Raw genomic sequence first — 13,228 nt, 5'->3', positions numbered from 1 at the left:
AGAGACCTAAAAAATACGTTCTAAAGCTAACCCTATCCAAGGAGTTATATATATAAAGAAATTCCTGCAGTATCTAATCCTGAACACAACACTCAAGAAGTAGTATTATTGCTCTTACATATATTTGAAAAATGTGAAATGAGATTAAGGGCAAAGAGAGAACTGAATGAGAGCATTCTATACTACAAAGTTCAAAATACAAACTAAACCAGGAAGTCTCAGTAACAAAAAGAACACAATTATACCAGCTTTACGTGTGGTTTAACACAACTAACTTCATTTATGACCTTGTACCAAATTATTTAACCCCAGTTTAACTGCTTTGAAGTATCCAAGATGCTATCAATAGGGCAAGACTGAGCTGATCCAAAGCTCTTACTGAAAGACATAGGAGTCCAGGAAACAGCAGAGCTAATCCCAGACTGCCTCACAATCTGTCTCCCTCCATTTTATTTATTACTTTCACTTTAGGACAATTGTTTGACATACTCATTCATAGGGTCTAAGAGTTCCCACCATCCTGTATTCTGTTATATGTAAGCTTAAGGAAAGAAGGGAGAAAGAGAGGGAAGAGAATGTGAAGCAGTAACAGTTGCATAATATCTGCTTTGTTTATTTGTTCTTTCTCCTCTCACACACTAGTATTAAAAATTCTCTTTCCTTCTCCTGTATTTACCAACTATTTCCTCTTACACACTCCCATAATACAATAACTATGCAGTTTGGCTTTGTCTTGAGGATGTTTTTCAATTAAATAGCAAAATACAAATAGCTTCACACTTCAATGCTTTTATGCTACTACTACCTATCAGTCATCTTAGTGAAAGCACTTTGGATTTTAGAACTCCAGTACTTCTATCAAAGTAAAACTAATTCCTCAAACCTTCTTTATATTTATTACTCTTAAATGAGGCACACACATTCAGCACCTAGATGCAAACACAGCATACTTTTGTAAGGTACGTTTATAGGATTTTCTTATTTCTGAGATGCAAGACCACCTTTCTCCCTATTAAAAGCCTAGAATTGTACATGCTCCCCAATCTCAAAATATCCTGCATAAGACCCATCCACTCCAGACAACTACAGCATGTTAAGAAATTAACTGTTTCAAATGAATTTTGTATAACATAACTAAAAGGGGGAATAGAAACATCTCCTTGAATATTGCATTATCTGAACCTGAATAACACAGAATAGAGTGCCATGCAATTACAGTCAATTTAGTCAATGAGCTATTTTAGTCACTAATCTATTATTCATTGCATTTTGATAAACAATGGGTTTTCATGGCTTAATAACAAATTCTCCAACTGGTTTGCCTACATAGACTCCTGCCTGCATTTGCAAATGCCCTCAGTAAGCCTGTACTATTTGCCAACAGTTTTTTGTCAAATCTAGGTCTGCTTCAGAAGTTGTCCTGAAATTAAGGAAACACAGCTGTTCTTGCCAAGATAATATTCCCAAGGGAGAATTATTTTTACCTGGCAAAACCTGAAATATATATGTCCAGAACTCAAAAAGTGGAAAATTCTGCTGTAAAAAAATAAACAATCCCACATGAACTGCAATTTGTTTATTTGCAGTAGCTTACACATTCGGCTATATGCACATACCAAAAGGCAGGAAACCTATTTTATTAATAAACATCTTTTTAATTCATAGGCAGCTCTTACTTCTGACTCTTTGTTCACTTACTGTAAATTACAAATGACCTTTGGAAATATTGCCTGCCATTCAAATACTAATGACTCTCCCTGCTTACTTAGGATAAGAAATTAAATTTGGGAAGATTACTTTTCTACCACTTACCTCCTGATGAGAAAATAAATCACCAGGAAGTCGTTCTAGAAATGAGGAGAGTGAAAAGGATGACTTCTTGCCTTGCACATCAATAACTTTGAGGTGCTCTGGGGAGGGGCTCAAGAAGGCGTAAAGTGCTTCACTCTGGCAGAGTCTTTCATCAGAGAGTAACTTCTAGGAAACAAAAATAATGACACATCACAACACAGCAACACATCAATTAAATATTTCTTGTTAAGGAATAAGATGTATTGAGGCATCCAATAAAACTGATTAAATCACAGCTCAGAGGTAGTGTGAGGAAAAAATCCCTATCTCACAAAGATACTTTAAGAAACTATTTCTAAAGTACTGGAACTAGTAAGAATAAAGCTTTTAGTCTTACACCTTTCTTGTTTTATAACAATTTCTCATTTGTAAGGAATTTGTTGTGAAGAGTTTTAGCTGAAAGTGGCTATTAAAGGATTCATTATTTATTATTCCTTAATTAATTGAAGTTTAAATTAACTTACCACTAGAGAATGGTTACTATCAGTCAAACTCATCTCAACTTCAGGCATTTTGGACGACTTTGACATTTACAGTGTCAAACCTTGCATTTGACCTATTTGTTCTAGGCTCTTTCTTTAGGCAAAAGAGAGGCAGCAGCCTCTCAATTCTCCTGTTTAGATATCTGTTGGTTTCGTCTTTATTTTCTTACCTGCAGGAAGTTATTAAGCTGGTTCTTGGATTTCTCCATGAATTTCTGGTCTATGGATTTGAAGGGCAGCTTGCTGAGAGAAGGCAACTGAACTTTCTTTAATGATGGAAAACACTGTGTAGGAGAAAGGAGAGCTCAGTTAAGATGTATGCAGAAAAAAAGACAGGTGGTTCAGAATGGAAATCCTTTTTGCATCTCTTCTCACAAGGGAAGAAAACACCTTCCCTTTCCCACTATGGGCTGACACATCCAAACCCTTTCACTTTACAGTACCATTATCTACTCCTTATCAGACTGAAAGGTTAAAGCACTGTGAAAAAAAATCCCAACCTTCTCTCTCCCCAGAAGCTGTCATTTCTAATACTTCCCTAGAAGCCGGACATAAAACCTCATTAAGGTTATAAGTCTATTCTTATAGCAGGCTCTTGTATGACACAAGTTTTATAATCATCTGTCACAGACCAGAAATATGTAGATAGAAATCTAGCTCTAAAGGGCTAAAAGCCAAAAGGTTAGCATTAAAACTGGTAGCATGAAATTTCTATCACTCTGACAAATTTTGGCAGTTTGTATCTTTTCCCTCCTGTAACCAGGATTCGTACCTCGCTGAGTTTGCGGTGTAGGTTCTGAAACTCATTGAGCTTCCTGGGAACAGTCCAGTTCTTAGTTTCAGCTCCACCAACTTCTTGTAAACTCACCATGACAGAGTAACAGGGCACTTGTTCTCCATTCTCTTCTAAAACCTTGTGGGGGAAGAAAAACCAGATAAGGTAATCTCTGTTGAAAGTAAACAGTGGAACATTTGAGCTGCCAGGACTGGCTTGCAAACTCAGTCATCAGTCCCACACTTCTCTTAAGATTTGAAAGCTACATATTATATACTATTATATATTTACATATATATGTATTGCATATATACTACAATTCCCTTAATGAACTAACCTTCACCCAAAATGCTGTGCCAGTCCTGAACCAGTCCTCCAGCTAACCTCTATTACACCTTTACATACACTTTTGCAATGCTGTCCACCAGCAGCCAAGTCTCCCTGACATGTCCTCCTCAAACAGCTGAGTGCATTATTTCTGTTTTTAAGGTACCTAGCATGTAGCTTTGTGATTGCTCATCAATACTCCATCTCTCCTATCTGCCTTTACCTGGGTGTTCTCCCCTTATTTCCACCCTCCCTTCCCAGTGCTCCTGCTGAGGCTCACCCACACGCCAGGCACAGCAGCTCTGCACTGGGTCTAGCAGCAGCTGGTGCGGTTATGGAGCGATTTCTCTGCTCACCTGAGCTGTTCTTGCACAGTTTGTGGTATCCATGCACTATTCCTGGGGGACTCACAACTTTATAAAAATACTAATGAATCCAACTACAATCCTCAGCCAGAGGAAGGAGAAGCAATAAACCACATTGTGCAAATGGGAAAACTACAGCAAAGCTAAATAATTTTTCTTGAAACAACAGCAGTAGTGTGACCACATTGTTTTTTAAATTGATATAAGAATTGACATAAGAATTTCATCCTTATGTCCTATTAGCAGCAAATTTTTGCTTACTTATTTTGAGGAGACAGCCAAATTGATTATGAAAGACAAATAAGGGAAATGCATAAAATATTTCACTTGAGAATGCTTGTCTTTATATACATGCAAATAATTATAAGGTAATTGTAAAATACCACTCCTAGTCTTCTTGAGCAATGTGATAACTTTAAAGCTTTTTAAAAAAAGAGTATGCAACTATTCTAATTAGTATAAGAATAAACTTTAAATTCATATAATTATGACACCTTTTCTGAGAAGCCTGTAGAAATCTGACAACACAATGCTATGGATGAATAATTTGACAAGCAACTACATCACCATCATAAAAGCCATGTGGCTGAAATGTACCTTCATATTTTTAAGCTATTCAGAGCTGTACATTTATAATATTTCCTGTGATGCATTCCTCATACAGCTGCACAAGGACCAGTGGGAAGCTAAGTCTGAGGCCCAGATTTCACAAATCTCTGTCAAAAAGCTGCAGCAGCACTCAGACAGAATACAAAGCACCAGCCTGAATGCCTGCAAATGTGCCTGGTTCTCAGTACAGCTATTTGGAGAAGTGCCTATCTCCTGCCAGACTGCTGCAGAAATAGATGATTGAACAGCCTCCAAGATGCAGGTCAGAGAGACATGGTGCAGAACAACTGGGATTGTCTGGGACAGTCCCTGCCCTGTCTACCCTGAGCTAGACTGGATCTGTGTTTGTAGGTGACCCACAAACACCTCCTGGCTGTCATTTTTCAATACTGGACAGTGAGTGCTGAAATTGCTGATTTGAGTCATGCTTATGATTTTCCATGCCAAATTTGTTCCCAGGGCAGTGTGAAAGCACCTTTTCAAAATGGGAGGATTTAGTACTCCTGCTTCAAGCTATGTGCAGAATCCTCTACATTCCAATTAGTAGATGTAGACACATTATAGCTTTTTTTCAAGTACTCTCAAATACCCTAATACAAATACTGAAAATGTTCAGGATCTTCTTAGGAATGCAAAATTTTTTATCAACTTAGGTGCTTGTGAATTTGTTTTTCCAAATTAAGGAGTAAACTGGAAAACAGAAAAATTGAATGTCAGGAGGTCGTCTAAACCAAGAGATCTAGTCCTCTGCTGTTAGAAGGCACCACCTCATACAATTGCTATAATGAATGAATTCAAACTAGAGAGCAATATTCCTCTGATTCTCCTTTTTGCTAAGGTAAGCAAACGAAATTTGAAAGTGCTTTCAGAACCTCTTCTTGTGGGAGAAGTTCCTCATTCAAATCCCCCCTTCTCAAGGGACACGGCCCAGCACCTGCAAAGCGACTGTAACACTTCCTCATCCTCAGTGGAAACTCCCTCCTAATGTGTTCAAGGGCTGCATTTACCCTTGACAGACCTGCAGCCTGCTCAAGATGAGCTGCACATCTGACAAGCCACCAGCATATCTACTGTATCCAGCCAAGAGGTGCTTCAAGGGTCAGAGCTGAAGCCCAGAGCTCCTGCTGAACGCAAACCTTGCATGCCAGCGACATCGTGACACTGGGCTTCTAATGCTGCTGCCCAAAAAACCATCCAGCTTTTTCTCAACCTTCCTAACCCTTCTCTAGCCCTGTTTTCAGGTACTGCCTGTACAGGGCCGAGTACTGGGGGAAAATCACTTCCCTGTTCCTGCTGGCCACACTGTTTCTGATACAGGATGGGATGCATTTGGTCTCCTTGTCCACCTGAGCACACTCCTGGCTCACATTCTGTCAGCCAGCAGCCCCAAGTTCTTGTCCACTGAGTAGCTTTTCAGCCACCTCTTGTCCTTCTTGTGGTAACCACAAGAAACATGCAATTTTTTTCACCTCATTCAGATCTACAAACTCAATTCCTTATGAAAGCAATAGATTTTTTTGAAGAGTCATGCTCTGAAACAGTCTTTCTTTGGACAAGGGAGACAGAATGTCTGTTAAAATATTAAATTATACAAGGCCAAAACCATTAAAGCAAGCAGATCAAGTTAGGTTATTTAGCTCTAAGTTATATACCTGTAATGAGGAAGAGACACTCAGTCTCACACATGTTATCATAGGCCCCTCCATTCTGCATGTTCCCACTGTATTTTTCAACCTCTATGAGTCAGCCAAAACACTGAGTCTCCAAAGTAAGTTTTATCAGAAATATGAGCTACCAAAAGACACCTAGAGATTATTTACACTGATATTTATTTATTTATTTATAGTTCACACACATAGGTTTAGTATATTTAAATTTCTCAAAACTATAAAGACTGAAAGATTCAAACTAAGAGATTACAAACAAGAGTTTGGACATGTTTGTTTTTTTTTTTTTTCCCAAGACTTAAGTAATTTTTCTTTTGTGAATTCTCTGTTAACTGATTTAGTGGATCTGTTTAAAAGGTCAATGACTGGCTACTACACTTTCAGTTCAATATCTATAGCAAAATTTACTTTTACTAAGCTTTTCTGCTAAACAACAGGGCCAAGGTTTTCGCTCTCTAAAATCACAGAGCTATGTTCTGGGATTGGCAACAATGAATTTTGCAGTTAGAAAGACAATGTCATCTACTCATGCCCCTGAAATCATCAAGTGCAGCTAGAATATTCCCAAGCAATTAATTAACATAGATAGCTACAACACCCATGTTTTCTCCAGCCTACCCTTTGAAGCACGGACCTGCAAACAGCACAATTTATGCAAGCCTATATTTAATTACCTAATCCAGTACTACTTATAAGTTATAGCTAAGGGAGCAAGCAATTAAAAGCCTCTTCCAACCTCTCTCTAATTTAGCCAAACCACCTACTCCTCTGATAATGAGAGGGACACTGGACAGTTGTATATGGTTACATTTATGCAGAAAGCTGCCATTCTGCACCCAGAGTTTACCAGATTTTAAGACCAGGCTTCAAAAGCTACAAATAACTCTTAAGAAGACAACTTAAGAACTTTTCAGTTCTCAACAGTGTCACTTGCAAACAGCATTAAAACAATACCAAATCCAGATGTTTCCACATGGAGAATTCAGTTTTAAAACTGGCACCTTATATTTTTGACCTGTTGGATTTATTTCTTTTACAATGACTTTAACTGTTGACAGACCTATCACTGGCTTGCAAGAGCCTGAGACACAATCAAATAAACTCCACAGCACATAACTCTTTGTTGGAGGAAAAAAGTATCTCAAGAAAACTATTTGTATTCTTTTCAGGGACATTTTCTTAGTGGCATGCAAAGGCAAGGCAGTAGAGACCCAATTCATCTTTAGATCTTCATAGTGATACTGTCAAGAAGATTACTTATGTATGTCAGCCTACACTGACTACATAACAAGCATTCACTGAATTCCTTTCATGGAACTCAGATAATAGAGAGCCAGGAGATAGTAATATTTTTTGCTTTCATCACAATTTTTTGCATGCATTCTACAATTGTCTGCCCAAATGGAACAGCAAAACAAGACAAAAGAAAAGTAACAACTTCTTCAACTTACAGATATAAAGCACTTTTTTTCCAGGCATTCAAGCCCCTTGAAACTGTACAGCCATTAAATACAATAATGCAAAACCCAGAAAGTATAAGCACTGCATCTTTGAGACACAGCAGACACACAACTGCACCCAAGTGCAATAGCATGGTAATATAGGAAGACAGAGCTCTCATGAAAAACAGTGCCCATAAGATAGCAAATTACTTTACCCAGTGCCAAAACTTGTTTATGTACATGTAGGTAATTTTTTATAGCTCCATTGTTATAACCCCAGTGTCTGAGGAATAGAAACTCTCTGTATGCATCATAGTAGCCACTGGGGAAAGAGAAGAGGAGCTCAGAAGAGGTTAAGTTTCTTTCCCCCACAAGTAAATTTTAAGTATGAACAGTTATAAGGAAAGTATCTACACATTTTTCTTCTGCTTTTCATGCAAGTTTGAATAGACTCAGAAGATAAAAAGGCAGAAAAAAATCCCCTACCTCTCCTGAGACAATGAAGGCTTTCCACATGCCAAGATTCTCACACCACCAGTCTGTTCTTGCAATGTGCAGCTGAAGGTCACTGTGCTCTCTCTCCATCAGAGTAATTTCATCCTTCAGCTTAGAAACAATCTGCAGAGAAAAGTTTATTCATTACAATTGGTATGAAAAAGTTCGTGCAGCACACAAGCTTTGTGTCTTTAGGGACACTGTTCTGAAAGAAGAAAAGGTACAAAACCAGAGGGAGAGCAATTCCTGTGGATTAAAAAAAAAAAAAAAACAACAACAACAACAACAAAAAAAAAAAAAAAAAAAAAAAAAACACAAACAAACAAACAAAAAACCAAAAAAAAACAAAACCAAAATCACAATCACAAGTGAGGGAATTGATGATACCTCAAACTTCTAGAGCACACAGCAATCTTAAAGGTCAACCCTCACACTAAAATAAAAGCCAAGTTAGAAGTACAACTACTATCACACTACCAGCAGAAGAGACACTTGAGATAGGATTATATATTACACATGGTATGTTTTATAAGAATTTGAAATTGTCATTAATGAAGTACACCTTACTAAAGACATCTTTATCATTTTCAGGTATACATCTCATGACTGAAGAACCTGGGAATAGATTTCATTCCTAGGAATTTCTATGTTAGAAATCACTCAAAGTTATCACTTATTTCATTCTAGTTTTGAGAAGACAATGATTTGTTATTGTGGAAAGCACAAAAAGTAGCTAAACATCCTGCCAGGAGATAGCATGACAAGAGAAGGGGGACATATACATAAGATGTGACATTAGAAACACAACAAAAGCAGATGACACTTCTCCATTTTTAAATATGCTATACCACTTACCCAAATTTATCAGTTCTATCACTTACACCACAAGTGGTCCATTCTACAGAGCTACAGGAATTCTATCTTATTCAGAATTTTTGTCTCATGTCAGATGTAAAATATTATCTACGTGACAGCTATATAACAGTTTTTAGCAAATACCTCACCTTCAGGATAATTTTATATTTTACTTTATTTGCTATCAGTGCTGAGACTTCTCTGCAATCCCCTTACACTGACTACAGGAACATTCAATAAATACAGAACAACTGGTTTTTCTCATAAGTAAACAGCTGTTACATTGACAAACCAAATACTCAGACTTTATAATAGTACTGGATCCATTTTACTATTCTGTTTCAGAGAGGTATCTATTTTCCAAGACCAAGAATATTTTAGAAACAAAAACATACATGGAAAAACCCACTACTTCAGTAGGGGTACAATCCCTGCCTCCCCAAGAACCTAAGTACAGAAAGAATATAGCTATTATGGTTTCAAGAATGCAAAAGGAACATAGAACATTCATGTGAATGGACCAATATATAAAGGCTTAGTTATATAGAATCATAGAAGGGCTTGGGTTGGAAGGGGGACACCCCAGAACAGCTGCAAACATCTTCAGTCGTCTGCAGTACCCTCTGGCAGAAGGAAGATATGGAAGGGAGAGAGGGAATGAAGCTAGCCAGGGTGGCCTCAAATTCTAGTGTCCACGTCTTTCTCCTGGAGGTAGCTATACCCAGAGCTGGGGCAGCAGAGAATGAGTGGGGTGTCAACTCCTATTCAGACAAGAATCTTTTCACTCACCCTGAGTGAAGGAAAAATGTATAAGGAAGCCAGCCAGGTTCTGAGCAATGACTAATACCCAGGCACACTTTTGTCATTGCTAGCAGCAGGATTTTAGGAAAATGCCTTGGCTACTTGTTCATCTTACCCACCATCTGCAACCAAATCCCATTACACCTGACATGATGCCCAACTGCATCTGAACAACAGGCCTGTAAAATGAACACAAATAAGCTGGCCCAAGCCACGTGCAAGTCCCTTGCTTCTCCTGAGTATATCCTCAGATTGCTTACCTGTTTCACTTTGCAAAGAGAAAAGGATATTTTTTGTTTGCCCTAGTGCAGAGATTTAAAATTTCATATCACTCCAGATTTTTCCTTTGATGACAGCGTGCTTTCTCCTAGCTCCTAATAAAGGAATCAGTCACTCCTAAAGGTTTGGGGTTTTTGATCCCTCAGCTCTGTCAGAGCTGGTGCTGCAGACGAGGGCGTTGTGCTGTGCCCCTGAGAGGCAGCAGAGGGCACAGGAGCCGAGCCGCGCATCCGCCGCACGGCAGGCAGGGCAAGGGAGAAACACCCCTTGCTACCGACAAGATAGCAAGACCACGGGAGAGTGATCCTTATTCCACGGCCAACAAAGCAATATATATTGCATTCACAAGTTTAGTTACAATAGCTTTTAGATGTGGGGGGAAAAAAAACAATTAAAACTAAGTTCTGGTTTCACCTTCTGTTTAACAAGCTGACTGAAATAACCATCTGACCCATCCAAAATAAATGCAACAACTGGATATTACACAAACATACACATATCCAAAAAAAAAAAAAAAATCAAATAAAAGAACTGAAGACACTACAGGTTTGTACCTTTTTGTCGGGTTTTGGTGAATTACAAATGGAATTTAGAGCCTGTTTCTTATACTCAAGCTTGTCATTTAGCTGGCGAAGTTTATTTACAGCATAACTGGCCTGTTCATTAATTCTTGTGCTGCATTCTTCAGTAGCTTCTTCACAACCTTGGCTCTAGGAATAGAGGATAGGGGTAGTTACTACATTAATATGAGAAATGAGGCAGTTATTCATAGAATGACAGAATGGTTTTGGCTGGAAGGGACCTTAAAGATTACAGAGTTCCAGTCTCACTGCCATTGGTATGGACATTTTCCACTAGACCAGACTGGTCAGAGCCCCATCCAGCCTGGCCTTGAACACTGCCAGGGATGGGGCAGGAAATGCATTATTGTTTGCTTCTTGATATAGATGAAAATGTAGGTGTAACAGATATTCCAACCATCAGATCCAACATGAAATGTCAGTCTATTGTAAAAAACCCCAACAGACAAAGCCTTATTATAATTTCTAATACAGTTCTTTGGCAACTCACAGCAACAGTGCAAAAATGACCTTCAAGCTAAGGCTTTAGTGTTAATGACAGGTAAAGTTTGTTTTAAAAGCAAAAACAGCTTAGTAGTCATGATCAATATTCAGAGCCAGATAGAAAAGTAAATACTTAGCACTGAGCTGAAACATAATGAGAATGGGGTAGCAGGGGACAAAACCAAAAATATTCCGTGTTTCTAACAAACATTCCTGCCTCCCACAAACCTTCACAAAACAGATTTGTCATCCTGCAGAACAATCTAAACCAAGTCCTTTAGCTTTCTACACAGATTTTACTGCTGTTTTTAGAGGTGTTAATAAAAATGTGTTAAAAGCACATATGCCTTACCCTAAATTCATAAATCATTTTCATATATTCATTCAGACAAACCAATAGCTTTTTCCATCTTGTGTACTACAGGCTGCTGCAAAAAATAGAAAACTTCACACATTTCAGTGACATTCTCCTTAGCATCTTCTGACATATAGCTCAACCTCCCCCTTCTTACTGTACTTCCCCAAATAGACATGAAGACCTTGAGATCTAGCAAACAGCACTCAGTTTTTACTGCTGCCATGTTCAAAGATCTTTGAGGTCTGTTTGTGACTGAGTATATCTAAATTTATCTGTGAGAAGCTAAGTCTCTTCTCATGAAGAGGGGTTCTACGTTATTTAATGATATTCCAACTAAGTAATCTGTATCCTTTTATCATAAAGAAAAAGGTAACAGAAGGAACTCTCATATTCTTGTAAATTCTGTGGGTTTTAGAGGAGACAATCCTGTCATAAATTCCACAGTATCTTATTTAAGAAAGTCTAAGAAGAGATAACAGTAGCAACAATAACTAATCTCCTTAGCATGATCCTCAAACATAATGCAGAAGTCAGGAGTTCTAGGTTGAGAAATCCATGCCCTTTTCTAGCTCTGCATTTGCCTGCTATGTGGCTGAGTAAAAACCCATTAGCTCTATGCCCTCTCCTTTTTTCTCTCTATTCTGCATGGACTTTAAACTCCTAGGGTCAGAAACTTGCCTCCAAGCACGTGTACAGACCTCAGCTCAGAATGTTGTCTTCTGGCACTACAATAGCACAAATAATAATAATTATCAATACTGGGTGTTATTTAAAATGTTAATGTAAAAAACCATAAAAAAACCCAAACCTTCCACTTGTTGGGAAGCACAGAGGTAAAGAAGGAATCAAAATGCTATTTTCAGCACAAAAGAATTAGAAGACTTTTCATATGAAGTTCAATTCTAGCAATCAAAGAATTGCAATCAATTACAAATCAGTGAGGCTGTGCTCCCAGAGGTAGGCTACATGATTTCTCTGTCATTAACTTTTCATACACTTAAAGCAAATACCACTGCTGAATCACTAGGTTTATCACAACAACAACAACAACAAAAGGTAGAATTACAAGATCAAGTAACCTGTATTCAAAATATCAAATTTAACAATAAACAACCAGTTCACTCAAAGCTGAGATCATAATTGATTGTGCTGTCTTCCCCTGATTGGTAAGCAAATAATGGCTTCCATTTCTGTGAGTGACGTAGAACACGGATGTCAGTCTTATTTTAGTGATCTGACACATGCAGCACCAATGCAATCACCAGGTCCTCTCCTCAAAGTGCTGCATGCCAGCACTGCCTGCTTCTGTATTTCTACCTGCGCTGTTTGTCCAAGCAGAAATACTTGGAGGTTTGTGGCGGTTTGTGGAGGTTTGTCCCAGAAACAGAAAGTGGTACCAGACTGGGAAGAAGAAAGAACTTCTTCCACCTGCAGCAGAACCGGCAGTCTGGCTCTTTCTAGATTCCTATCTTGTGACTTGATTTTCTCACATTTAATCACGGCTCATTCTTTTGTCCTCATCTCCTTGAGTGCACGAGATGGCTTTTTATCTATTCAGCTGTAGCAGTGAAATTTATAGAAAATTAACACAGGTGATGCCCACAGTACCCTAGGAAGTGGGGACATAGACCCAAAACCCAAACTAAACAAAAACCAATCTGTATGTCCTAACAATATGTATTCCTTCAGAAACATCCAATTTCTCAGCTGTCATTTCTGATATACGGGGAGGGAAAAAACTACAAACTTATTAGCCAGTACTGCATTTTCACCAAAATTTGAAAGAACATAGGAAGTTTCAGAAAGACTCTTATAATTTGTTTTCACCTCAAAGACCCTGAGTACCACAACTGCTCTA

The 13,228-nt window shown here is 38.2% G+C and overlaps 1 protein-coding gene across 1 annotated transcript in view; it reads right to left on the bottom strand.

The window, feature by feature from the left end:
- The window catches only part of SNX25 (sorting nexin 25), an 80,972-nt gene that overhangs the window by 7,511 nt on the left and 60,233 nt on the right, over nucleotides 1–13,228 (bottom strand). The window contains exons 10-14 of the mRNA XM_053974998.1: nucleotides 10,503–10,658; nucleotides 8,005–8,136; nucleotides 3,106–3,246; nucleotides 2,504–2,617; nucleotides 1,813–1,977 (exon numbers count right to left, since the gene is read on the bottom strand). Of these exons, the coding sequence (XP_053830973.1) occupies nucleotides 1,813–1,977; nucleotides 2,504–2,617; nucleotides 3,106–3,246; nucleotides 8,005–8,136; nucleotides 10,503–10,658 (708 nt within the window). The remainder of the gene's footprint in view (nucleotides 1–1,812; nucleotides 1,978–2,503; nucleotides 2,618–3,105; nucleotides 3,247–8,004; nucleotides 8,137–10,502; nucleotides 10,659–13,228) is intronic.

The sequence above is a fragment of the Vidua macroura genome, chromosome 4 (assembly GCF_024509145.1).
Source record: "Vidua macroura isolate BioBank_ID:100142 chromosome 4, ASM2450914v1, whole genome shotgun sequence".
Taxonomy (NCBI): Eukaryota; Metazoa; Chordata; class Aves; order Passeriformes; family Viduidae; genus Vidua; species Vidua macroura.
The sequence above is the reverse complement of the archived record's forward strand: the minus strand, read 5'-3'. Positions and strand labels throughout refer to the sequence as shown.